Below are 27475 nucleotides of genomic sequence, written 5' to 3' on the forward strand. Positions count from 1 at the left end.
TATATGGAAAACTCCTGATTTTTTTAAGGCACTGCTTTAAAATCTGCACAAGAAAATTGATGCCTCTCACTGCAAACAAAATTTTGCGAACCTTTCATGAATTTTAATTGTAGAAAATCCACGCTGCTTTGAAGTAAACAAAAATCAAGTGTTAAGCTTTGAACGTCTCGCCAGAATCCAGGTATATGTCCTCACTGCAGGGGACAAAGGTCAAACGAGGGCCACATCATGGCAACCGTTAAAAATCTGAGGTCAAATTTCCTGTGGACAAAAGTTAGATTAGACTCATCTAAAGCAGCGTCCTCCTCATGTGGTTGTAATTACAGCCAATGTAAACTGAACTAAGCCTTAACATGGGCCCCAGCAGCCAGCCAACGCTGAGCCTGACTTTCCTTCTCCGTCTCCCTAAGGCCCCGGGCAATCCTGAGCTTTTTATGTGTGTGCATATGTGTGTGTGTGTGAGAGTAGGTTACCTCCTCTAAGTACCAAAACATGAGCAAATATGGTCTAAACTGAATCAGATATCTGCGTTGTCTTGATCCCTCTGAAGTGAGGCCAACCGACATGAATGACGGCAGAAGATTAGGTGTATTCTTCATCATTAGACATCTAAAAAACAAACTGAACAATTTGAGAATGTTCTGTTTTGATACATTTTATTCAACATGAGTAAATACAAAAAGTATTTTTTATTTATTGGAGGGGGAGAAAAAAAACTATTCAGATTAGCCAGGTTCTAAGTAAAAAGTGAATTCCCTCCACTTGCTAAATCTTGACAGAGGAAAGAGGAAAAACTTTAGCTGCTCAATCTCTCACAGCTAGTTAAGCAAGGATGGTGGAATCAACTAACTCACACTCTTTGGTTACCTAGCAACTGGTGGTTACCTAGCAACGACATGTTGAGTAACTTGACCAGCAGCAGTTAAAGGTTTTACCACAGTGCCTCATAACTGCTTAAAAATAAAATAAACAATGTCGTGGAGTGAAAACTTAGAAAAAACAGAAAAGACCACGTCACTAGTTTACCAGTGCTTAAGGTATTTAAAGCAAAAAAAAAAAAAAAACTAATCGATAACTATTGCTATCAACATATATGAAATGCTTATTGTGAAAAGTTTTTTTAGCCACATCGGCCCAGTCCTACTTTTTTATAATAGTCTCTTATTGTAAAATATCTTAAGGTCATATGAACTTTGAGACCTTTTTTCACATTCTTTGCCTCAGTGTTTCCTCATCGTGGTCGGCGTAGATGTTTCTACGTCGCTTCATTGGATTGACGCTATACAGATTCCTGCTGGTAGTGCCTGCCAATTTAAAACAGGCTAGTAAAATCCAGGAAACATCCCTAACATTCTGGCTAAAACAACGAGTCCAAACCCATCTGAGGCTTTAAAGGCTTGTGTTAGTCATCCGTGGATGCTCTTACAACAGCTTTAGTTCGCCGATGCATATCTCACTCTGGTTTCTAGGCTTCCATCCGGGGTACAGTAGGTTGTGTATTTGCACAAGAATTAAACCAGAATGTTTGCAACCTTATGCCAAGAACGTGATTTTTCTACAGAGAACCGAACACAAACACTTTCTGATGACGACATTTGGTAAACATCATCACCGCAGCCTCGTGTTTTCAAGGATATGCAAAGTGTAACGGTGCTGTTCTTTATTGTTTTTGCATCCACATTCCCAGGTTTTCCTAATTTTGTTTCGTATGGGATTCTTTGTCGCACCTTTGTGGTGCTGGAACATTTTGTTTGCATTAAACCGGGGAGGAAAACATCATTTTGTTTTTCATAGAAAGAACCTCTGTTACCTTCACCAAAGTGAGAAAGAAATTGGGAGAAATCAACCCTCTTTTATCTTTGCGCAGTATTGTTTTATTGCTGTTTCTGTCATTTGTTGCACACTGAAATACACCCGATGTTGTGCCTTGTTCCTATTTAGCGCAAATTATGGAGACTAAAAAGCCTTTTCGAAGCATGATGATTGATTTTAAGAGGTTCATTCTTGGTTTTGTTTCATTCCGAGTAATAAATCACAAATGATTGTTTCCCTTTGCTGCTAGCAGTTAAAAAAAAAAAACATTCAGAAATTATGCAAGATTACAAGTCGTTATGGGAACAACCAAACCCAAAACACTGAGAGGCAAACATTGTGAAATTTATTTTGTTGCTGCTTTATCAAAGCGTCTATTGACTCCCAAAATATCAGATAACATGGTTTCAATGAGCCCAGGGCAAGGAAGAAAATTCCATCCATTCTTTTGCTCAGTGCCTTATTACCACAGGACGCTTTTATATGTGCTAAACTTTCATAAAACACAACTGAAGGCAGAGACTGATTCATTCTGATGGATTATTTACCACAACAACATTGAAAACCACTGGCATGCACAGCTGTGATTATACATTATGGACCACAGCTGCCAGCTTGACTTTTAGCTCTATGTGTAACCCTCCTCTATGTTCGTCTCAGGTCCAATAGGTCGACTTCGCGACAGAGACATTCAGGTTCAACGTATTTATTTTAAGAAAAGATCAAATCAAGTTGGTGGTTAACATCAGTCCAGCAGCTTCTGCCCCACAGTAACAAACGGCAACAGAAAAGGGGGAGGAGCCGTCCGTTACCGGTTACTACGGTAACCACCAACCGTCAAGAGCAGCGTAACAGAAATTTCAATTCACTTCATTTTATTTTGGTAAATTATCAACATTAAACACAGGAAATGAAAGCAATAGCTATAAACAAACCCATAATTTACCAAAAAAGGAATAGGCTGAAGCCCCGTTCATGTACTTAGCAGCCTACGTCTGAAGAAGCAACTTCTTGATTAAATGAAATCAATTCAAAGAATAAATAAACACATTTTGACAAACTTCACATTAATAATATTTCGTATATTAAAATAAAACCCTGTCACTTATGTGTGAATCCGTAGGTGTTAATGTGTTCCTGAGGAAGATTGCAGTGGCTGCGGCGTCCAGCCCGGCAGTGGAAATCACCCAGGAAGGAGAAACCCTCTCCATTAAAACATCCACCAGCGTCCGCACCACCAATGTGTCTTTCACCGTGGGTCAGTCCTTCAACGAGGCCACGGTGGATGGACGGCCCTGCACGGTACACATCTCTTTGCTCCTCACAAAGCATTCCTCTATAAAGTTATTATTACGTGCATACCAGAATCCGCTCAAGGACAGAGCAACTGGAGGCAGCTCTGCCTAAAAGGTACATGTGGAAATAATTTTGGGTGAAACTCAAGAGTCAGTCTGAGGGATTTTACGCAGAGATCTGTTCTTGATTTCTTTGAGCTGAATGAGTGATGATCATGTTTCCTGACAGCTTGTAAAGTTTTTCTCACAGAGAGCGACTAGCAGTCTCAACCATGCCTGATCAAAATTAAGTGTCAAAAGAGGCTTTGGGTCAGTTTGTCCCTCTGATATCTCACATATGAACATGTTTTATTGTCCTGTTTTCTATTTAGTTCTGTCATGCAGACCATGTTGAACTAAAACTATCACATTCTCTGCAAAAATACAAAATTTTATCAAGTATTTTTGATCCAAAATTACTCATATGTCTGGCAGATTTAGCTTTGAAATTATGTCCATTTAACCCAGAAGCTTATTTGTGAATGGGAGTAGCAGAGGCATCTTTCAAATTATAATAGAACAATGTCACTTAGGGGAAAAAAATGTTTTCTATTTACATTTTATAAAAAATCTGACATATTAGAAATTATTTATACCCTCCTCAATAATAAGTTGAAAATCTTTGTTGCTGTGATAGCAATAAAATTCAGTTCAGTTCAAAAGTTCTTTATTAATCCCAGAAAGAAATTAAATGTCGTTATAGCTGCAGTTTTATTCAAGGAGTTGTAGCAGTCTGTGTTCCAGTGGTTCTGAAAAAACCTCAGACTTAAGACACTCTGTATTAAAACTATTCCATGAAGAGGATGCTCAGTGTTAGGATAATTATACAAACCCTGCCTATAATTATTATCCTTAGAAGTAAATTACTTTAAACCTTAATCTACCAGAGGAATGACTAATTTTGCTTACATTCTGTGAGCAGATTAAAGAAAATTATAGGCTATGAAATTACACACGCTGCGTTTCAAAGGTCTGGTTTAAGTTTTTCTTCTCTTTTGAATCCTTGTAGAGTTTTCCAAAGTGGGAGACAGACCGAAAGATTAGCTGTGAACAGACTTTACCAAAAGGTGATGGACTGAAGACCGCGTGGACCAGAGAACTGACCAATGACGGAGAGCTCATACTGGTAATTATTTTGTCTACACCACAATTACTACACAACTTTACAAAGGTAAATAGGAAAACTAGATGCCTGACTACACTTACAACTGTAAGATAGTATGAATTACTCTATGGCCAGTTATGCAATTGTTTTTAGAGAGCTAAGTTTCTAGTTTTCTACATTTATTTGTTCTGGAAGCATACACTTGAAACCAGATATTCTAGTCGCAGATTGGGGTCTTTCTGCATGGAGTTTGTATAATCTTGTAATGATTGTATGGGTTCTTTCCATATGCATGTACCTTAATTTTTGGAGACATGTCCTGTGGTCTCATTAAGCTAAAATCTAAGTGTTTAGTGTGGCAGCATCATGTTGTGAGTCTGTTTTGCTGCAGGAGGAAGTACTGTACTTCACAAAACAGATGGGTTAATAAAAAAAAAGAACATTATATGAAAATACTTAAGCAAAAAAGGCTGAGTGGTCTGAGGGCAAAAAAAGCCAATGTTTTAGAGTGTCACCACAACACCTTGACCTTTGTCCCACTTTAGGGACTGAGAAGGTGGAGGCAAACAAGATGGCCGACAAACATGACTCTCTTAAAACAGTTTTATCAGGAGGGATGAACCAAAACACCAGCAAACCACAGTGAGAAATTGTTGAAAGATTCCCCAAAATGTTTTGTACAAGTCATTGAGGTTAAAAGGAAATTGTACTACAAAGAATTTTAAAAAATAATGAAAAACTACATCATAATTTAGGTATTTAGCAAATAGAAATAATTGTAACAATCATAACTGACCTAAAACAGAAAAGTTTTGCCTGATTTAATTCCAGACAAAAAGAAAGAAATGTTACATGTCTTTTTGTAAACAATGTACATCTGATTTCAACTATATGTTTCTAAGATGACCAAGTTCCTAGTTTGAGGTGTTTTAAGGATCCTGGACGTATTTCCTAACTATTTTTATAGTGCTCTAGTTTTCTAAGACTGTAATGCCCAACTCAAATGAAACACCTGTGTCACAATCTTGTAATAATTTACCAGAAAATGAACATCTCTAAAGCACAGAGCGATTTGAACTCAGTCGATTAGGACTTTCAGACATTCCGGTTTGAGCTGGATTCACCGCACAAGGTGTAAAAACTTCCTTCAAACATCTGTCCAGTAATAATAAGACGCTATATTATTACTGCTTATCTTTATTCTGCAAGCTAAAAGTAGATTTGACATTAACTTGTGAAATCTGATCATTTATTTAACCAATGTTAACTGGATCAAATGTATAATATGTCAAAAGAAAAACATCAAACAGTTACTGCTAGGGTGTGGCGTTAAAGAAAACTCTATATGAAATTATATAGTTCCTACTACAACGTAGGCCATACACTCAGATTTTCTTTGTATTTTAAACAATAAATTAAACAACTATACAGAGAAAGTCTCAGAAGTGAAACCCTTTGCTCTTTCTGTCTGTTTTCTTTCAGACGATGACTGCCGGGGACGTTGTCTGCACCAGAGTTTATGAAAGGGAATGAGGACATTTTTACTGAGTACTGTCATATAATACTTCTGTTTGTCTTTTCATGCATGGTTTTCATTTACTCAGCTTGGTTTCTTCATCCTCATCATCCTCCCAGCCACTCAGTCCTGGTCAAGTCTTTCCCCAACCAATGAACTGGACAGAAAGGCAAGAAACTGCCTTTAACGTGAATATTTTCTCTTATGGTATGATTTAATCAAGATATACATTCCATTTTGTTTCTTTATCCCTGTGACTTTATTCCTTTGAATTTTAATAAACTATTTTATATGATTTTTAATGGGTACTGATTATTTTTTGAGCTTTTGCTGCTGTCGTTGCACCTTCGTCACTTGTTTCCTTATAACTTGTCGTTGCTACCCTTTCTTTTTTTTTTTTTTTAATCTCCAGAGGCGTTTTTCTTCTCATTTCCATACCGTGTCCTCTGTGCGCCCTCTGTCATCAAAGCTGACTACAATATGCACTTGATTAGTACCAAAAAACTCCCGAGGATGGTTCATATTTTCTAAACTTTGCAACAAGACACTTGGCACAGGCAAGGGGGAAACAGGGAGTGGAGAGGAAAATGAGTAAGAGAAAGAGAGAGGGTGGCCATGAGAAAATTAAATCACTGCATCTGGAGTGGTTATACTTGCTCTGTAACAAGAAAGTGTTCAGTGAACTCTTTTTCGCTCTTCTCTCTGATTTTTCACACAGGTATGAGGAGTTATTAGGCCTCCCCATACGCATACCTCAGAGTTAGACTCATTTTGGACAACATAGACGCAAATATTTGCATAATTAGAGTTAAAATTTTAGATCTAACAACTTTAACAGTCCTGGATTTCCAGACAAACTCTTGACCTTTTATGAAAAATGAGCTTCGGGGGGGGGTCTACCCGGCACTTCCTGATTGGAGGACGGCGACGGTTCACAGGCAGCGATGGTTTTTCCAGGTTTTTAAACAGCATGTAGACCAACTCCCCAGTGATCTGTTTCCCCGAGTACATACACACACTAAGTGCTGAGAAAGCAGCCAGATCTCACGGCCTCCTTCAAGCTGAATATTCTCAGACACATCAGTGGTTAGATGTGTTTTCTTGACTGTCTCCGACGCCGCTCTGACTGAACATTCGATCCAGGTAAAATACATCTGTGTTATTGTGTGATCTCTTCCAAGAGTCTGAGATTATTAATGAGGTGGAAAGGGAGAAAAAACTCTGCATGTGCTGGACTTTGTTTGCAATCGCAGCAACGCGTGAGCCCCTTTGGTTTGATACAATAAAATCCAAGATGATGTGACCTGTGGCTACGGAAATACAAGTGGCTCTTTAGATCTTCCTAAATGACTCTTAATAACTTTGGCTAAAAATTAAAAGATACTAATTAATATTTTTAAGTGCAGATATAATAGCAAACTTTTTAAACAACTTTTCAAATTTTTTTTGCACAGAATTTCCTCAAAGAAGGACACTAAAAATACCAGTGATATTTTTTAAGTTTTCAGTGTCATTACTGTCATTTAATGAATTTTGGATAAACTATGAGTAAAGGACAGATGGATAGACGACATATTGTTATTTTGCAGTGTCGGCTTTCTTTTCAAAAATCCTGCTGTTCCATTAAAACTGAAAAGAAAACTCTTCTGCCAACTCCAACTCCAGTATCACTGTTGCTGCTGATGTACATAGAAAACCTTTTGTGAAAGTTGCAGCGTTTTAGTCTTGAAACTGAATAAAACACCTAACCCAGGAGTTTTCTTTCAACTAGAACTTTCTTAGATCGTCATTTCGAGATTTAAGCTCTTAGGTCTGACACAAAAACCGTCATCATTCTCTTCTTTTGTGAGATAACGTTTGTTTATTAATACGCGTTAACCTAAATGTTTGTAGACAGTTGTAGGAAATCAGAGTACTCAGAGGAAATCAAGATGTGCACGGGAAAATCATAGCCACTCCACAAACTCTGAACCTTTCTTTGTACAGAGTAAAAGTGGTAACAGCCACATTGAGAAAGAATGAAATTGCTGTAATTTTCAGGAATAATTTGTATGTTTCTAGCTCAACTTTGTTTTCTTTTTTAAAGTAACAACTATTATGAAGTCAAAAGTGTCTCAGAGGTTGTAGACCAAAAATACACTAATAAGTTCAGCGTTATTAGAGAAAGTATAAACAGCATAATTGTGCAATGCTTTCACAAGCTTCACCATCTTCAACATGTGTCACAGCCACAAGCTTTGTTTGCAGTGGCGTCACTGAACCCCATATTATTGTGTAAGTGCTCGTCAAAACCGCAGTACTTGGTGTACAGTGCTGCACTCTGATGTTGGTTTCCTGGTGTTTGCTCAAGAACTGAACCAGCCACATGTGTTCATCCCCACGCCCTCCCCAAAAAAAACTCCAAACACAAAATTCTACTGAAATGACCTCTTTGACAAACGATTGTGTGCCTCAGTGGAGCAGTTTGGAGCTGTTCCTCCTTAGGCGGGTCATTTTCCACACACAACTGTTATGCCAGTTCATTCCTCAGGCAGTGATGTCATGGAGAACTACTTTGCTCAGTTGGATGAGGTGGAATGCTGCGGTTTCAGGACAACGGGTCCGCTCCGATTCAATGATTGATTGAGAACCAGATGGGCGGATCGGGAGATGTTTAGTGACAAGAGCCTGGTAACCGAGAAACACGAAGTCAAACAAAACTTCTAATTGATCAACGGAGCAATTATGTTCAAGCTGTGGGATGAAATGTGAAAAGTGCGGGTGTATTTGTATTTATTTATTTTTTGTAACTGCGACTCTTATCAGTTTGGATCATCCATAGACTGAAATATCTCATATTAAGTCTGGTCGGATGTAGTACATCTAGAAACATTTGTTTTTAAGTTCTGGTCTCAGATTTGGGCCATTCTAAAACATAAAAACTCTTCATTCTCAATCATTTCATTGTAGTTCTGATTATATGTTGAGTGAGGTTGGGTAGGGGTGAGTTGAGTACTATAGTTAGAGTAGCACTACTTTAATATATTTTTACACAAGTAAAATTAAAAGTCAAGGAAATTACTCAAGTAAGAGTAAAAAAAAGTATTTGGTGAAAAAGTATTTGGTGAGTACTCAGTTACTCAGTTTCAATCAGATACAGAGTAAATGATTGAAAGATCAGTCATTTAATATTTAAAAATTACATCATCTAACAGACAAAAACATAAAGTTATGAGGAAATGTTGGTATTTTAAGAGTATGTGAAGTAATGGTATGTGAAGAGATGTCCCATGAGAGGAGAGATAAACTATACAAGCAGGTTTGGGGATTTGGAGTTTGAACATTTGTAACAAAATCTCATGACCGTCCTCATCCATGTGACCCCATGTGGAGAAGATTAAAAGAGAGTAGGGCTGATTGTCCGAGGGCAGCAGGGCATGAAATGTGGATAAATGTGCATAAACTGGTGAACATGAAGAAAAAAAAAAATCCTGTCTGCAGCTGCTCAACCTGAGATCATGGAGATAAAGAATGAGCAGCTATACTGCTTTTCAAAGCAGTATAGCTGCTTATTTGGGGTGTTTTCTTTTCCCCAAATAATATTTATCCATAAACTGTAAGAAGTTATAAAAAAGTGCTTAGCAGTTTTAAATAAAGAGGCAGAGTTCAAATAAACTGAGTGTTTAAATCTCACTTGTGCCATCTGCAATAAGCAATGAACAAGAGGGACATCTACTGGTAAAAGTGATAATTACCTTTTTTGCTATTAATCTAGTTTGACATTTAGAAAAATGAAATAGCTGAGTCGTAATTTGGAGAAAGTGATATATAATTTTAATTACAGTGGCTGAAATGGGTCTCCAGCATGGGTGGTCCTAGAAAGGGGCGCACGGGGGCCGGTGTCCCTGTAGTAGAGCTGGTCGTGCTGCTGCTATTGCCCTTGTATTGAGGAGATAATACGAAATCAGTTTCTTATGGCGATATGTGCTGGCAGAGAAACTGCAAATAATTGGTCGCTTAGATTGCTTTCATCTTTTACCTTCACAATTTTACTTTAACAAAGCATTACAAATTAAAGGGTGGCACTTTTAGCGTTAGCAGTTAAGCTACTGCTCAGTTATGGTTCTGCAACCTGAGGCTAAGGAGCAACAAGTGACTCTTCGACACAATTAATTAATATTAACTTCATATATAAATCGATTAAATATTGTCCTACATTTTTGTTTCATTTTATTTCCCCATGAAAAAAAAACATTGGCTTCTCAAATAAATTTGGTTTAGAACAACCAAAAATATTGACTAATATTTACTATAAATAACTACAACATATTTCCCTCTAAATTAAAAATGCTAACTTTATTATTATTATTATTATTATTATTATTATTATTATTATTATTATTATTATTATTTAGAACATGTCTGTTTTCTCGCCCCCCACCTTACCCACGTGACTCCGTGCCGCAGCAGAAGTCACATGACCACTTCTTCTTGTTTTCCTGTAGCAGAAAATATCTGATTTCCTCCGCTCCTCCTTGACTTCACAAGACTATTATCGAGACGTTAGCGGCTAATGCTGACACAGAAACGTCTTTCCAGCCACTAGTCGTTAGTCTAATTACAAAAGATGAGCAACGAGCCACCAATGTAGCTATATATAGCTGACCGGATAACCCGACAGCAGCAAGCAACATCTGCCTTTTTTCTTTTTTTTTTTTTTTTTTCTTTCTTTTTTTGACAAGAAACAGAAAGTAAATCCTCGAAAAATTAGCATTAGCTTAGCTTCTTCTTTCCCCTAACGTTTACATCAGCTTTAGGAGGCAGTGGCCGCTGTCATGTCGAAATATACCAGCTTCCCCGAACCGACGGAGGACCAGAATCCTTTCCAGGTGGGTGACAGGAAGCTTGTGGGGGTCCTGATGGATGACAGATCTCTGCTGCTGCTCATGTGACATGCTGGGGCCCATGTGTCCTCTTTGGTGACTTGCCTATTCGCATTGTAGCTTTTGTAAACCGATGTGGCAGAGGGAATTCAACCAGTGGTATAGCTGTTATAATGTAGTTTGTTTTTGTCTGCTAGGACCCTGCTGTGACTCAGCATAGCAGCAACACCGAGTATGCAACACTGGACCTTTACAACCCGTTTGATAAACCAGCTGGGGTGAGTGTATTACATGGATTGTGTGAAAAAAAATATTGCATTTTTAGACCCCCCCCACCCCCTTTTGTCATTGAAGTTAAAAGTTAGCATCATCCGTCTCTTCCTCTATCCATCTGTCACTCAATTAATCTGTCGATTCTTCCTTATTTCTTTAGCTTTTGCTTTTCTCTGGTTTCATTTCCTTTAATCCAGACCAGAGTAGAAATATTTTATAGTGAACTTTTATGTCTACATGTACTTAAAAAAAATTATAAAAAATATGGATAGGATGCTATGCTAATCAACTTGCACAGTTCTGTACAAGAGCTAATGCTAATGTTGCGAGAGTATTTGAAGTTTTACATTCTATAGTTGCATGTCAATAAATTTGAATATTACTGAAAAGTTTATTTATTCAGTAACTCATTAAGTGAAACGCTTTATATATGTGTTAGTATATCAAAATGGTTTATTTATTTGAGTTTAATATGATGATTTTCAGCATAATTAGAAGATTAGAATATTACACCAGAACAATTAAAGCCTCATCGGAACATATTTTCAAAGTTATTGAGATGTACCTGTATATTTTACGTTACAGCTTGTGCTTTATAGACACAAAGTTGGTCAGTATCCATCCTTTAGACAAAAGTTCACAGATTGTAATTAAAATGTTCTTTGTAAGAACATCAAGTCCGGTTTATAACTTTTGGCAGAACTCCGCTATTGATTTTAAAAAAAGGTTAGACCATTTTCATCATCTTAAAATTTTATTGTCAGGTAAACTTTGCTCCTGTTAAGCACACCATAATGAAATAGGAGCTGAGTCAGGAATTTTGCACAGAAATGTGCTTATAAATATCATTATGTAGATCTGTAAAACTCAGACGTCGAACCATTGATTGTTTTAGTGCCGACAAGCATCAAAGTGAAACACTGTTCAAATTAAATATCTGTAACATCCATCTAGCTGTGTTCAAAATGTCTAATTGGTTTTCTTAACATTACTGTATTCTGCTGCTATGAAGAATTTCCAAATAAGTAGTTTAAAGTAACTTAAATGTCTTTTTTATTGACATTAATGGACGTGTGTTCCTTCTTTCTTTCTAAACAAATGTATTGCAGCCTCCACCGCCATATGAAGCCTCGTCTCCGTCTGCACCTCCGCCTGCGCAGACGCCGCCCAGCAGAACGACACCCACTGAGCCTCGCAACTATGGCTCTTATAACGCACAGGTACTCATGTTGTGAGGTCAATACTATGTTCTTATTTCTGTGGGAGCTAGGTGCCCATATAGATGTGACACAGAGGACATACTGACAGTGACTTGCAAGAATATTTACATCCATTGAACTGTTTCAACATATTTTATTTTAATTTTGTTTGACAGACCAACAGAAAGTAGTTATTAATTGTTAAATAGATTGTGGAAGCAATGTGCCATGGCCGCTGGAAAAGACAAGTGTTTTGTTGTTGACTTAACATCCAGAAATCACTTGCTTCATTCTTGTTGGTTGTCCAGGAGGCTCTACTGCTGCTTTTCAAAGATGCACATTGGTGGGTCTCTTTGCAGCTGCTTTCACCTGTGAATGTAGATGTTGATAATCTGCTAGCCAGTAGCAGATTATTTGGATTTAAAGTGACAGGAGGCCCTTCTTTTGAAAAGAGCTCAAAATAGGAAAACTGAGCAGACTAAAATCTCATTATCTAAGAATGATTTTGTGCAAAAAAAAATGTTACAAACATGTTTTGTATGTCCCATAGACCTATCCTAACCTGTTCAGCATTTGGATCTGCAGCTAACACATTTACATGTCCCCTGTCATTATTTAAGTAGTAAAAGCAGACTTTTAATGTGGAAATTGACTTTCCGTTTGCCTGCTGTCTCTGTGTGTAAGCCTGCAGTGAACGCCACCACAGCGGAGCTCCTGAAGAAGCAGGAGGAGCTCGAGAGGAAAGCCCAGGAGCTGGAGAGGCGGGAACGGGAGCTGCAGTCACACGGCCTCGGCCCTGGAGCCTGTAAGACGCAACCAATTTTTATGATTTTGTTTGTAAGGTGGAATAATGGTGCCCTCTGTGAGATTTCTACTACACTGGGTTTATCAGATAAATATATAAAAGGCTTTGCGCTTTTTTTTTTTGGCTTTACCTGCTTCTGTTCTCTTCTGCAGCTCGTCAGAATAATTGGCCCCCTCTGCCTTCGTTCTGTCCTGTGGGGCCCTGCTTCTACCAAGACATCAATGTGGAAATCAGCCAGCGCTTCCAGCGAACTGTCACCATCATGTACTACTTCTGGATGTGTGAGTTTATCTCTGAAATATATACTCTTGAAATGTAATAAACTTTGGTTTTCTTGTGGGTTTAACTTCACGATCTGGGCCTGACAAAAAGCACGACTCACAAGTGGAGGGAAGTTGAGAACAAACCCATGAGGAAGAAGTTCATATCGCATGCGGTTCTGCTCAGATGTTTATATAAACTCACAATAGACACAAGTGCTATAATGTTTATTTTCTTTAATTCTCCAGTTTTCTATGATTTAACTTATAGACTCAAATATATGTGTACAACTAGAGCTTTAACTAACAATTATTTTAGTAATTTATTATTTTGTCAACTATTCTGGCAATCAATCAAACAAAAAGTGGACACATTCTGCAGATTTTTTTATTTAACGATTTAAACCGTTTTTTAAAACAATGCAAATAAATAATTCAATTCGTCTTAAAATAAGAAAATCAACATTTTATTCCCTGAAATGCAACAACAGATGATTCCTTTAGTGTACTCTTGATCATTTGCATCTGTATTTAATTTGATTTAATTGTGCTTTGGGGTCAATTAGGTTCTTTGGAATTTGAATTAAATTCAATCTGCATCTAAGAATATATCAATACCATCTAGTGCTAATCTGTTGATTATTTTTTGAACTAATACATTAATAAATTTGATAACAAAAGGTACTTAAAAGACTTTTTTTTTTCCAATGCCCAGAAATCACATCACTATTCAAAAACTACATTTTGAATGCAAGTAAATTACACACAAAAATGCTGCTTTGACACAAATTTTGTTGAAAGGTTCAAATGTAATTTGAGAAAAAAAAACAAAAAACTTTAGAAAAATTTAAATTCACCCCAAAAATACAAGATCTCACTAGTATGTGTTGCTATTTACAGACGAAGGACTCAGGAGAGTTTAAATCTAATTTGAAACGATGTTTGTTTTTATTGAACCAAATCCTGACACGCTGGTTTGTTTCTGTGTGCAAACGGGACGGTTTTAGAGTCTTTGTTAATATTTTTTCCGTCTTTTCCAACATGCAGTCTCCGCGTTCACGCTCGTCTTCAACCTGATCTCGTCCCTGGCCATGTTCTGTGCGGACACGACCAACGGTTCCGGCTTCGGCCTCTCCATTCTCTGGGCCCTCCTCTTCACGCCCTGCTCCTTCGTCTGCTGGTACCGACCCGTGTATAAAGCCTTCAGGTAAATCGCAGCTGCTCATCAGCTTTCATGTTCAGATGAAAATATTGTTTTGACTGTTGTTAATTGCTGCATGTTTTTATTTATTATTCTCTTGCAGGAGTGACAGCTCCTTCAACTTCTTTATCTTTTTCTTCATCTTCTTTGCCCAAGTCTGCGTCTTTGTCATCATGACTATTGGGATCCCCGGATCAGGATTCAGGTATAAATGTATTTTTCTCCTTAATCAGAGAAATATATCTCTAGGAAGGGGAACGATGCTGCAGTTGTATTGTAGATTCCAATAATTTAATCTCTCCTCACAGTAACAACCTTTTCTTTTCTTGTCATGACATGATAATTTCTTAATGGAGAAAGGTTGGTTTCTTAGTTTGTAGAGCAACAATGGTTTAAAAAGTTTTAAATAAAAAAAAAAAATCAAAGAAACCGAAAGTTTTTTTCAATAAAATGCTGCAAGGTTGGCAGAACAGGAATGCTTTGAGTTTGCTTTTAAAGTGAGACGCTGTAGTTACTGATCAGAGGCATCCAGAGAGCAGAACCATAATGACTTAAAGAACCGAGAGCCGATCTGGAGTTGATTTTGTGTGTAACAGGACCTTTACTTGAAGACCTGAAGGGCCTGTCTGGGATACATTTAGGAAGGGGTCGGGTCACTGAAAGCTTTAAAAACGATACCAAGCTTATTAAATCTCTTCGCTGTAAGCTGGTGGAGAGACTTTTAGATTGTGCTCAAACTTTTAGGTTCCAGTCAAAAGCCTAGCTGCATCCATTTAAATTTGTTTAAATGGATGTTTTTAGTTTTCAGAAAAGAGTGCAATACAGGAATTCTAATTTAGTGGAAATAAAGGCGTAAATATGTACAGATTTTTTTAATCAGGTTGTGTCAGGAATGATGTGACTTTTCTTGTGTTATTTTTCTAAGATAATGAAATTCGGTCTGTTTGAAAATGAAGATCATAATTCAGAGTCGGTTTATGGGAAGCTTATGGGAAGCTCGCAGGGTATAACCAAAGCCAGCAGCAGATTCAACAAAAAATACTGGCACATTCTGCAGATTTCCCACTTAAGCATTTTGAACAATATTAGAAATACACTAAAGGATGCAAATAATTACATAACTTTTTTGAATAACAAAAAAAAGCAGCCTAAAATGCAGTAGCATAGCATGCTTTAGTGTACAAATGATCATTTGTAGCAAAGGATGCATCTGCAGCTAAAAAATACTGCCTACTAATCTGTTTATATATTTTGTTATTTATAATTGGACAGCAAAATATGCTTAAATGGACATTTCTTGTTACATAATTTGAACTAGGTGAAGCTAAAATGCCATTTTAAGAGTTCTGGGTAGAACAGACGTATATATATATTGTATATTTTTGGCTTAATTACCACTCTGCCTTTGTTGTTATTTCATCAAATTGTCTTATTTTGCGTCTGTATACTCCAGTTAACTATTAATCAATTACTAAATTAGTTGACAATTACTTCAATAATTAATTCCATTAATCGTTTCACCCCTAGTTCAATCGCAGTTTTGTGCTAATTTAACTTTAGAAAACTCCTTGGATGGACCACTCATAAACTACATGTTTCATGCTAAATTGGCTATAACAGATTAATCTCTTCCTTGGATTTAATTTAATTCACTGCAGTTGTATCCTAAGAGAGACAAGCACATCAAAACGTCTTGGTATCGTGATTTTCTCGTTCTTATCGTCACTCTTAGTTTCTCTCACTGTAACCTATTTTTCTACCCAGCGGCTGGATTGTGAGCCTGGCTCTTCTGAATAAAAGCACTGGCGTTGGCGTGCTCATGATTTTCAATGCCACCCTCTTCACTGCCCAGACCGCCATGGGGGTTTTCCTGCTAAAGAAGGTCAGTAGCTTTCTATTTGTAGGGCGAATCCAAAGTTAGAAGCACACGTTAAGGCTGCATTTTGACAGAATGCTCCTCAGGTTGTGTGTTGTTTTTTTTTTATAGATTCATTAGCTCCATTTCCACAGAGATTTGATCAAATTTATTGTTGTAAACTTAAACCTGGCTACTTAGCAATCTTTTACTGCCAACCCACAAATGGTGTTTATGGCTTACTTTGAATAGGATTAAGTTGTAACTTTTACTTTGTGTTTCTATTTTAGTTTTGAATAAGGGAATTTTTGATTCTGTTATTAAAAGTTACAACTAATAATGAAAAGCTTTGATTGGCCGTTTTTTATCACACTAAACTTAAAGTGTGAATTTTAAAGCAGATCTTTAACAGCCTTGCTCTTGAAAAGAATAACTACTTCCTATTCGTTTTCACTATTTAGTTTGAAGGTGTGGTGTGCTTGTTGTTGTTTTGTGATTTCTAATCGGAAAAAAAAACAGGAAGGAAATCCACAAATCTTGGCAAAAAATGTATACCTCAAGTAAATTTGAGCCTTGACGTTGTCTTGGATTGATGTTTTGAGTATTTTTCCACAAGTGCTGCAATTTTGGTCGATTCCCCCAGACGTAACTGCTGTAACTGAGTCAGGTTTGTAAGCGACCATGATGGCTCACATCATTGTTTTGTGTCCAAAGTGTGGCCCATACATCCAGCAGATAGCAAGCTGCCTCTTAGAAAAGCCACATATCAGGTTCCGGGTGTCGTTTTCACTCTCATTGTGCCGATAATGTGACAATGAATTGCTGCACATATCAGGTGTCAGTGTACTCTTCTTCTTCTCCGCCTCAGATCCACAGCATGTACCGGCAAACCGATGCCAGCTTCCAGAAGGCTCAGGCTGAGTTCGCCACCGGAGTCATGTCCAATCAGGCCGTACGCCAAGCAGCTGCCTCTGCTGCCCAGGGGGCCTTCACCGCACCTCGATAGGAGAAACGGGATGAAGCACCGCTTCTTGAGCGGTGGAGAGTCGCTTCTGCGAAAGCGGGGGTCTGCTGAAATACCTCCGAGAAAGTTCAAATTTGAGTAGTCGTGCATGAGTTTTCGGGTTTTGAAAGTGTACAGGACGAGCTGCGCACATTGCCAAACTGAGTAAACCAAAAACGCAAAGGTTGAAATTGTGTAAAATATAAAAACAGTGCTGTCAAATTATCGGAGGAGGAAGCAAACAATGCTGCCTGTGTACCCAGCTTGTTGAAATACATACATTTATGTTGAAATGTTGCCACTTTTCCCTTCATATCTTCATATCTACAACTCATCTGCTCATCCTAAAATAGTGTTTTTGTTTTGCTTAAGTGTTGAATAACAAAATATTTAGTTGTTACAGATATGAGTACTACTTAGCTCTGCTGCCAAATCTTCTCACACTGTAAAGAGGAAATGTTTTGTTTCTGGTATATGTGATTGTTCTGTTGAAGCCTAATGTGATTAAGATTATAACTGTTTTGGTTTTAATTAAAAAAGAAATAATGCCATGCTTTCACAGTCTGCAGCTGCTTTCACTTCTTTAGTTGAATTACAAAAATAATTACTTTTAAATAAAAACAATGATTTGATCAGGATGGCTCTTTGCCCAGGGTGCCTCTGTCAGGGGGTGGCATTGAGTTGGCCAGTATTCAGTGGTTTATTTGCATTTCTTTGGAGTCATTTATAGCTTCTTCTGTAGATTTTTAAAAATTATTTCCTTTGAACTTCCTTATACTGAGAAATTCACAGACTGCAGCCATTTGTCATGTATGTTGCAGGCAGTGACGTGTGGTGAGGTTCATAGCTGGTGAGGCAATGACTTAATTACAATCGGATTTACAAATCTAGACCCCCTGCATGCTATTGTTCACATAAGGACATTTCGCGCATGCGAACAATGCTGGAGGGCAAAAAGACTATTCTTTAACATGTGATGCTTAATAATTCTGTTATCTCAATCAAACTTGACATGTAGATATTAATTTTGTGCTGTGCTTAACAGCAAAGGGAGAAACCGTTAAAGTACAACTCAAAACCACTTCTTTCTCGCTCTCCGTATCAGCACAGCTGCTGTATGGCTAGCTTGCCATGTCTATGTAGCTCGCTGTACTGTCTCTTACTCTGCAGCTGTGGAGTCACCAATGTCTGGGTTCATGAGCGCCCCCAGCGATGAGGCAGAAGAACTGCCTGCCTCACCTCGAATCTGTTCTCTGCCGYTTCTGATCGCTCCTCAGCACACGAAACACGTTACACACACAGTTGGTGACAATAAAAACACAGTACATTAAATACATAAGCTAAATTATGGAAAAGCAGTTCATACATTAAATATTTTTAACCATTTTATTGGCGACTTACAGACAGGAGGAGCATGCTCTCATAGAATGGCAGCCAGTGCAGTTAGCGAGAGGTTGAGCAATCCCAGGTGAGGCTCAGCTCACTGCTGCCTCACCGGCTTCGCTTCCAAGCATTTGAATGGGAAAATGCGAAAATCCAGCAATTTTGAAGAAAAAATAATCAGATTTGGTTAAATAAAAAATAGGTACTTTATAGTACAAACCACGGTGAAAATATCTTTATAAATGATTTTAATATATTTTATTTTTCCATGATGACAGGTGAGGCTCTGCCTCTGCCTCACCTGCCTCCCCTGACCACACGCCACTGGTTGTAGGTCAGGCTGAGGGTATTTTAAGATGTGATAAAACGTCAAAGCCTTATCGCTCTTCTCTGAAGCTGTGTAAAAATGTTGCCCGTTTTATTCTTTTTGAAGTTTAGGCAATTAAAAATCAAACATTTTTGATGACCATTATTACATTTTTTCTGTTAAGGAAGTTATCAAGTACCTATGTTATGTTTCTGTTTTTGGCATCAAAAGGATGTAGTGTAGAAAACAGAATATTTAGACAATTTTAACATGAATTGAATTATTTAAATCTGATTACAGCGTCTTCAGCAGTTTATATCTGTGTGAGGAACATGTAAAAAAGAAAAGATTCTTACTTTAAAAGGCAAGTTTACAGATTTTTTTTTTTGTCACATTAAATGTTTCAGATCTAATTTCCATGTCACAGAATACAATTGTAAATGCAAAAATCAGACTATTATTTTGGCAGAATTGTATAATGGTGGTCTGAGGATACTTTATGTTATTTGGAGAAGTTGCTGTAATTGATCAAACCATTAATCCTAGTTTCTACCAGAAAAATCTGAGGGAAATGTCCAACCATCCCGTAGCAACAGCAGCAGCAAGTCTACCTCTGAACTAATTAATAAAAGAAAACTAAATAAAGAGTGGCCAAGTAAAAGTCTGGACTTAATTGCTGTGGCGTGAAATTGAAAAGGTCATTAATGCTTAAAAACCCTCAGAAAAAAATTGCATGTGGGCAATATATCCTTGATTCTGTAATTAGGGTGCGTTCACACTGCAGCCTGAAGTGACCGAATTCCGATTTTTTTTTTTTTTTGACGTAATGCGACCTGTATCCGATCTTTTCATGGCAGTGTGAACAACACAGGTCAGATTCTTTTTCGAATGCGATCCATATCCGATACGTATCCGATTCAAATGAGACCTCAGGTCGCATTCATCCGAAACTGAACGTCACTGATTCTCAACAAATCTCACTATTCTGTGTCCTGATACGCGCAAGCGGGAAGAAAACCAACAACCATGACGGACTATATGAGGATTAAGTTGTTAATATGCTGCGGCTGGACAACAACTTCAAATGTGCAAGTTAAGCTCCGCCGTTAGTCTCCATGTTTACTTCCGCAAACACGGAGCAGTTCTTTTCATAGCGGTTGGCAGAACACTGACAACGCCGATGCTATTGCGCCCTCTAGTGCGCATGCGGGACACTTTCAGGTCGTTTGCCCGTTCACACTGCAGAACGCATACAGGTCGCATTTACTGGCAGTGTGAACGGCCCGGCAAAAAAAAATCGGAATTGCCAAAAAATCGGAATTGGGTTACTTCAGGCTGCAGTGTGAACGCACCCTAAAAACACGATATTAAAATGTGTCAACTCAATGTTTGTATTTAAAATACATTGTTGATTGTTCAATCAATACTTGAGTTTGAAAAAAAACAAAAACAAAATGTTCAAATAAATCATTCTGAATCATTTAAAGCCCTGAATTACAATGACATTAACACTCATGAGGGGCCCAGAGGAAGAGGCTCGCCTAGGGCGGCATTCATCCAAGAAGCGCTCCTGGAAACACTGAAAACAGTGGAAAGGACCTGCAAACCTGGTGTCACTTTTTTTTTTTTTTTTAACTTCTTTAAATTTTCTTTGTTCTTTTATATTTCTTTGTTGCTTTCCTAACCGTGCTGATACTTTTTGCTATTTTATTTTTTGAGTGAGGGGGCTGAGAGAGCAACGTCAAAGACAGTTCCTCACTGTAAACATGGCGGAGGCAGCGGACACACCACAACACCGGTTTTACTGCCACTTCTGCAGGAAAGAGACGGAGCCCCAACTGCCGGTGGGTCTTTTTATATTTACATATACATATATATAGCGTTACTATTGTCATTAATGTCTTAATTTAAGATTTACAGATTTACTGTCTGCTTCCTTTTTAAACAAAATGCACTTTTAATCCCTTATAATTCGCCTCAGAATTATAATAAAGTGAAATCTCTTAAATAATCAGCCTTTAATAGATACTTGGAGGTAGGTCTTGTGCGCGTAGTAGCATGAAACTCTTAAATTAGATGGTGCGAGTAAAATCTGGTAATTCACTTTGCCATATTTAGAAGCGCTTCTGCTCTGTCCAGTTGTCTGCTGTCAACTGCGTGCCAAACACGAAGGGAGTGCTGTGGGTGTGCACACTGCTAGCACACACACACACACACACACACACACACACACACACACACACACACACACACACACACACACACACACACACACACACACACACACACACACACACACACACACACACACACACACACACACACACACACACACACACACACACACACACACCACCGAAAATTCATACAAACCACACAACACCGGAACTCTGTGGTCCCAATCTGATTTTTCTGAAGGTTTAGATAAAAACTGTTAATTTGGAATTTTTCTAGAAGAAGCGAACATAGAAAAACTAAATATGGCAAGCCGTTGTATCATTTATGTTTAACGGGCTTATGGGATTCTCCCCAAGGCAGCATACTACAGAGGTAATACAGTAGGTTTTTTTTTTCCATGATAGCGCCTGCTACTATTTCAGGTCACACAGTCATTGTCTTTATTTAGTATATATATATAAAAATGAAAATTGTAGGTCTTTTTAGCCTATATGTGTAGTCCAAATTTAACCTGAGCAAAGATATTGAAAGTCAAGCGTATTTAGTCTATTTACCAAGCTTTTGATATCCGTACGTATCTATATTTTCCTACCATATTTTATGTATTTCAACAGAAGGCAATGTCAGCTGCTTTGCAGATTTTCAGACAAGTTTTCTTTAACTGGATTTTTTTGTGTACTGAACATTTCCTTGATGAAATCTGTGGTCTTTTCAGAGATTAAAATCTCTGGAAAAACTGCGACAAAATTATTTATGCAGTAAAACCAAAGAGCTGATGCAGGATAGGGTTGGGCTACTTTATTTTTAGCATTTATGTGCCTTTGGAAATTATTTGTCAAATTAAAAAAGAGAAAACATAAGGAATGAAAAGTTCTTACATAACTTTTTTCTGTCTTTCATTTGATGTCCTAAAGCATTTGGGTTGCCTTGTGTATCCAGTACTAATATGACCAAAAAAATCTATTTCAGACACTAGAAATGATTTAAAAAAAGAATTTGCAGTGTTATTATATAAATCTGCAAATATAAACGTTTCACGTGAAAGAAAATACAATTAAAACTAATAAATGATGTAACTGAGACATGAAGTGTTGACTGTGGATTAAAGCATCCAGCTGAACTTCAATTCATGTGTTTAGTCTGATTTAAATTTTTAGGGACATTTTCTGCTTTTTTATTTTGCCTTTTGGGATGCTATTTTAAAATTTCTATGCCATTAATTTAATTTATTTATATCATAGATTGGGCTGTCACATTTGGCCAAATATAAGTTGTCTGAAGATATTTAGAGGTCATAAAAAGCCTAATAATTTGACATTTAACAGCAGTTTAATTCAGTATTGTCTTGGAGCAGAACTTGTGGTAAATGTAGAATAACAAGCATCTGCTTTGTTTATAACGTCGCTAATAATCCGGAGCGTAAATCAGATCAAACCCCTGCAGCCAGATCCAGCATTTTTCTTGGAAGAAACCATTGCAGGAATAAACCTCAGCAGATACAGCAGATGATTAAAAACCCAGAGGCATTGGCTGTGAAACGAGATGAGGAGATTTCTGAAGATGAACTTGTTTCCTTTCAGGATTTGGTCTGCCCCACATGCGAGTCCGACTTCATCGAGGAGGTAACAGAAGACTCCAGGTAAAAACTGAATGCTCAATATTACATTTTTCTCTCAGTTTTGACGACGTAGTTGGGAGTTTGCCTTATGAAAGTATGCATTACTGAAGATATTTGATATTAAATCATGTGAAAACCTCTGACTTATGCTGAGGAAAACCTTCAGTCTTCTAAGATTCTCAAAAGAACCTGGGAATATAGAGTCTTTACTTAAGTAATTTGGATCATACAAATTACATTCATACATTTAAACCCAATTTTTCCCGGGCTGAAATGTTTTATAAATGTTTTATAATTTTATTTAGAATGAATAATTTTTTATTTCTTTTTAACAGACATTTTCATTAAAAAGACAATCATCATACTGAATTCTATTTTACCTATTTTACTCCACTTTTGAGCAGTCAACGACATTCAGCACCTACTTTTGCTTCCAGATTACATATCCAAACTTTCTCTTCCTTTATTTTAGTACGTCGTTCAAAAAGACACTCACATGATGCTTTTTTAATGGATAGTTTAATTTATCCTGAAACAGAGAAGGAACTTTTAGCTCGCCAGTCGGTGCACCCTGGGGCCTTCAAGTAGGAGGAAAATTAGGTGCTGAATTTGGTCAGAATCCCCCAAATTCCTTCCACTGGAGGAAGTAAATCCTCCTGCAATCTTTTAAGAGAAAGATGCTCTCCTAATTTTTGTCTTTTTTGTGTGTGTGAAGTTTCCTGCGGGACAGAGCGTCATCAGTAACAAATGCAGAGTCAAACTTGCAGTTGCCAGACGTACGTGGAAGTAATTGCGTCGTAACAATGACTCCTTTGTGCCTCAGCCTTTGTGTGACAATTTTCTCTGGTCTCCCTTTGCAAGATATGGCAGCTGGTGTTCATGGAGCGCTCCGCCCTGCTGTCCCACCCGCCCTCCTCCGAGTCCCGCCCAGAGGACAACCAGCAGGTATCTCCGGCGTCCCCGGTCGTTACAGAGCTGCAGGAACAGGACTCGCCTTTTAACGTTGAGCAGGACGAGTCTTCCAGGCCTGAGCAAATCCCCACTGTATACGGGTATGTTTGTAGACACTTCAGTGATACAGGGAACTGTGTTTGGCTTTCTGGGTCAATATTTGTCCAGGTTTTCTGAAGTTTTTAAAAGAAAGTTTTTTAGACATATTCCTGTTGCTATTGGTCTAACTAAAGGCAATATTTAGGTAGTTTCTTTAGTTAAGCCTCTTAACTCATGAAAAGGTAAAAAACACACAAAAAAACATGTTACATGCATGCACAACATAAAACCTGGTAAAAAAAAACCCCAAAAAACTAAACATTATAAAGGACATATTTTCGTTCCTTGTGACCTGCATAAAAAAACGTATTCCCAATTCTCATGCCCTTCTCCAGTCTTTGAGAATCACTGCCCTGCATCATTTTCATGCATCCCTGCTTTATATGTCTGAGGCAGCTCAGTGAATATCTGTAAGGTTTAACCTTTCATGCGAATTTCATTCCGTCTAGTGTATTTTTGCAGAAGCAAGTGGCTTCCTAAAACAGCTACTAGCTGAAAGTGTTAATGCTTGTACTCATTTCTTAAAACAAGACTTTTTCACGTACTATTCATATGGGTTTAATACCGTGTTTCTCAATTCCGGTCCTCACCGCCCCCCTGCCCTGCATGTTTTAGATGTTTCCCTTCTGCCACACACCTGAATTCAATATTTTGGTGATTAACAGGCCTCTGCAGTACTTGATGGTCATGCAATCATTTGAATCAGCTGTTCTGGAGTAGAGACACACCTAAAACATGCAGAGCAGGGGGGCCTGAGGACTGGAATTGAGAAGCACTGGTTTAATAGGACACGTATTTGTATTGAACGTCCACAAAACAGATGTTAATATTTGGCTCTTATCTGGAGAAAGATATTGTGTTGAAAAGTTTTTATTTCCTTGTGTTAAAAGCCTCATTAGAAGTTGTGGTGATGAAGATGCGCGCCAATGCACTCCACACCAAAACATTACAGGAATCTGGTCGTAATTCACACGTTTTCCGCTGCTGGTGGCATCTAACATGCACCAATAAATATATCAATAAATAAATGCTCCTTAGTTTTTCACCAGTATTTTTTTTTTTTACTATTTGAGAAGTTGATTAGTTCTGTATTGTTTTTTCTTTTACATTGATTAAACCAAAACAATCAGTTTCTTTTCCGTTTCTACTTTCACAACAACGGAGGGTTGCAAGGTTTTGTTTTTGTGGCCTGCAGGGGGCACTGTTTCGTCCAAACTGGATGAACATTTTCAAATGTTAATACTTTCAATTTATATAGAGTTTTCTTCCGTCTCCCCACTGAGAAAGACGGTTTTTATTTCTGTTTCTGCTTTTGTGACGGTCATCTTCCATTTTAGGCCATACTTTTGACTTTAAACATTCAACTTCTTACTGTGTGAATGACTTGTATGAAGGATTTTTGAAAGGAACGGACAGAAAATAAGTGAAAAGTTTTTAGAAAACCTCTAGAACTTGCAATGTTTATTGTAAAACCACAAGAATTTCTTATATTATTAAAAAAAATATTCATCATGTTGGTTTGAAGCAGCTTAAAATCAAGTGAAAGTTTTCTAAGTCAGACGTTTCTCTGCTTGGTTTTGCTCTCACTCAAAAGGATCATGCAGCAGGTCTTTTCTGAACTGTTAGCCACCAGCGGAAGCTCCACTTCTACTCCAACCGAACTGTGAGCATGCTTTTCTTTCTCATTACTGGTTTTGATTCACGTCAGTTGCTTTTGATTTCACTCTGACTTCGTGTGAGACACTTCCACTCTTTTGCTTTGCCCCCTTAGATCAAGCATGATGCAGTTGTACTCAAACCCGGGAGATTATGCGTGGGGACAGGGAGGCCTCGACGCGGTCGTCACAGAGGTCAGCAACAGCAAAGTTACTGATCACTGGAGTACCACAGCATGCAAATCTAGACACGCCCAGCTCCTTATGTGAAGCACCAGAGTAGTTTAGATATTATTTTGTATCATATGATGTACTTCCTCTCATCCAGTTATTAGAGCGGCTGGAGAGCACGGGTCCACCGCCGGCTGAACAGGAGATGATCTCATTGCTGCCCAGTGTTTGCGTCTCTCAAGAACAGTTAGGTGGGAATTTTAGCACGGCCTGCTGATGTATGTTTGGCCTTATGGCTTTTTAAACAAAGCTTTGTTTCATGATAGAAGTAATTTCCTTCTGTATTTCCCCTTTTCTGTCATTCATCACACTTTTCTAGTCTATGCTGTCCTGTGGGGTGACCTATTGCTTCCTTGAACAGATTAGGATATGTTTATGGGCTGTACAAAACATGTTTGGTTCCAACCTTTGCACAAAATCATTCGTAGATGATGAGATTTCAGTTTGTTCAGTTCTGTCTATTCTGAGCTCCTTTCAGAATGAATTGTTTTAGGGCCTCTTGTCACTTTATATTCAAATAAGCTGCTGTTGACCACGCCGCTAACTCAACCTTTACACTCGCATGTGAAAATGGCTGCAAACAGATCCGCAGTGATGCAGCCGTACGTTTTGAAAAGCAGAAGTGCAGCCTCATACACAACCTGCAATAACTCACCAAGTGGTTTTCTGAATGCTAATTCAACAACAAAACACTTGTCTTATCCAGTAGCCATTGTACAACACATACAGGGGTAAAACCAGCTCACCAAATATGCTGGAGTTCCCCTGGGGTTGCTACGTAACGGTGCAGTGTGACTCAACAATCGGGAAGTTTTTGAAATCCAGAAACTAAAAAACATTAACTTAGGGGTGCTGTGGTGGCGCAGGAGTTAAGCACAAACCATACATGGAGGCTTTAGTCCTTGATGCGACCGTTGCAGGTTCGATTCCTGGTCTGGAGACCCTTGCCCTATGTCTTCCCCCTTCTCTCATTACCTACTTTCATGTCCATTCAATATCAAATAAAGGCCACTAGAGCCAATAAAACCTTTTTTATTGGCTCTAGTAAAATGAAAAACTCAAATGGAAGTACAAAAACATGCAAAATGTAAATTTTGCATAGGAGGTTCTCTTTAAAGGGCTCAGAGTAACAAACATGCCTGTACTAATATTTTTCTTTGTTTTTTTTCAGACTGCCGACTAGAATGTCCAGTTTGTAGGGAGGAGTATTCGCTCGCCGAATCTGTCAGGAAGCTTCCCTGCCTCCACTACTTCCACAGCGACTGCATAGTGCCCTGGTTGGAGCTGGTGAGGATAAAAACTGGCACGCTTGCAAACTATCAACATGAAACACTAATCTGGATGCAGAAATTTTCCACTTGTGCTTCATCACAAATTCATGTGCAGTGATCAAAAGGTTTTCTCTCCTCTTTCCAGCATGACACCTGCCCAGTGTGCCGCAAAAGTCTCGACGGCGTCGACAACAACCTCCCGCCCACATCGCAGCAGCCCCAAGACGAGCTCTCTGACAGGCAAGAGCAACAAGAGAGGGAGGCGATTTGAGCAACGGGACTCTTCGTGTTGGATCAGCCGCTTTTAAATAAAACACATTACATGCACCGCAGTTCTGACTGCAGCTTAAGCCTTCACGTCATTCACGCGTCTCCGTGAAGGACCTTCATGTTTTCTACTCTAAGGAAAATGCTATTTTATGCCACGGCTCCCAAGAAGCACCCAGCAGTTTGCTTGACAACATCCTGAGCGGGTGTGCTCTCCTCACTGCGCTGCTCGCCGAGGCAGTTTTCTGAATGACTGACTTTGATGTGACGAACTAATAACCACTGCGCTG

At 38.3% G+C, this 27475-nt stretch overlaps 3 protein-coding genes across 3 annotated transcripts in view; all 3 read left to right on the forward strand.

Annotated features, from left to right (window-relative positions):
• The window catches only part of crabp2b (cellular retinoic acid binding protein 2, b), a 6605-nt gene extending 536 nt beyond the window's left edge, over positions 1 to 6069 (forward strand). Inside the window, exons 2-4 of the mRNA XM_008422479.2 lie at positions 2936 to 3114; positions 4156 to 4272; positions 5734 to 6069. Of these exons, the coding sequence (XP_008420701.1) occupies positions 2936 to 3114; positions 4156 to 4272; positions 5734 to 5784 (347 nt within the window). The 3' untranslated portion in view covers positions 5785 to 6069. The remainder of the gene's footprint in view (positions 1 to 2935; positions 3115 to 4155; positions 4273 to 5733) is intronic.
• A 4138-nt stretch (positions 6070 to 10207) lies between these two features.
• scamp3 (secretory carrier membrane protein 3) lies at positions 10208 to 17782 on the forward strand. The gene is made up of 9 exons (XM_008422480.2): positions 10208 to 10635; positions 10827 to 10907; positions 12012 to 12122; positions 12786 to 12906; positions 13059 to 13187; positions 14214 to 14373; positions 14471 to 14572; positions 16132 to 16249; positions 17091 to 17782. Exons 1-9 carry the CDS (start codon positions 10582 to 10584, stop codon positions 17226 to 17228), a joined length of 1014 nt encoding a protein of 337 aa, XP_008420702.1. The 5' UTR covers positions 10208 to 10581; the 3' UTR covers positions 17229 to 17782.
• A 2599-nt stretch (positions 17783 to 20381) lies between these two features.
• Positions 20382 to 27262, forward strand: rnf115b (ring finger protein 115b). Its single transcript, XM_008422481.2, has 10 exons — positions 20382 to 20525; positions 20635 to 20759; positions 22674 to 22732; positions 23427 to 23487; positions 23573 to 23763; positions 25356 to 25424; positions 25533 to 25611; positions 25745 to 25838; positions 26819 to 26934; positions 27064 to 27262. The coding sequence occupies exons 2-10, from the start codon at positions 20682 to 20684 to the stop codon at positions 27187 to 27189; spliced, it is 873 nt and encodes a 290-aa protein (XP_008420703.1). The 5' UTR covers positions 20382 to 20525; positions 20635 to 20681; the 3' UTR covers positions 27190 to 27262.
• Positions 27263 to 27475: the final 213 nt, after the last annotated feature.

Source organism: Poecilia reticulata, linkage group LG11, assembly GCF_000633615.1.
Source record: "Poecilia reticulata strain Guanapo linkage group LG11, Guppy_female_1.0+MT, whole genome shotgun sequence".
Lineage (NCBI taxonomy): Eukaryota > Metazoa > Chordata > Actinopteri > Cyprinodontiformes > Poeciliidae > Poecilia > Poecilia reticulata.

Coding starts and splice junctions, on each gene's coding strand:
- scamp3 (XM_008422480.2), top strand. CDS start 10,582: ATGTCGAAATATACCAGCTTCCCCGAACCGACGGAGGACCAGAATCCT. Junction 10,908..12,011: donor CGTTTGATAAACCAGCTGGG/GTGAGTGTATTA, acceptor AATGTATTGCAG/CCTCCACCGCCATATGAAGC. Junction 14,374..14,470: donor CCCGTGTATAAAGCCTTCAG/GTAAATCGCAGC, acceptor ATTCTCTTGCAG/GAGTGACAGCTCCTTCAACT.
- rnf115b (XM_008422481.2), top strand. CDS start 20,682: ATGGCGGAGGCAGCGGACACACCACAACACCGGTTTTACTGCCACTTC. Junction 22,733..23,426: donor GAGGTAACAGAAGACTCCAG/GTAAAAACTGAA, acceptor GTGTGTGTGAAG/TTTCCTGCGGGACAGAGCGT. Junction 23,764..25,355: donor CAAATCCCCACTGTATACGG/GTATGTTTGTAG, acceptor CTCACTCAAAAG/GATCATGCAGCAGGTCTTTT.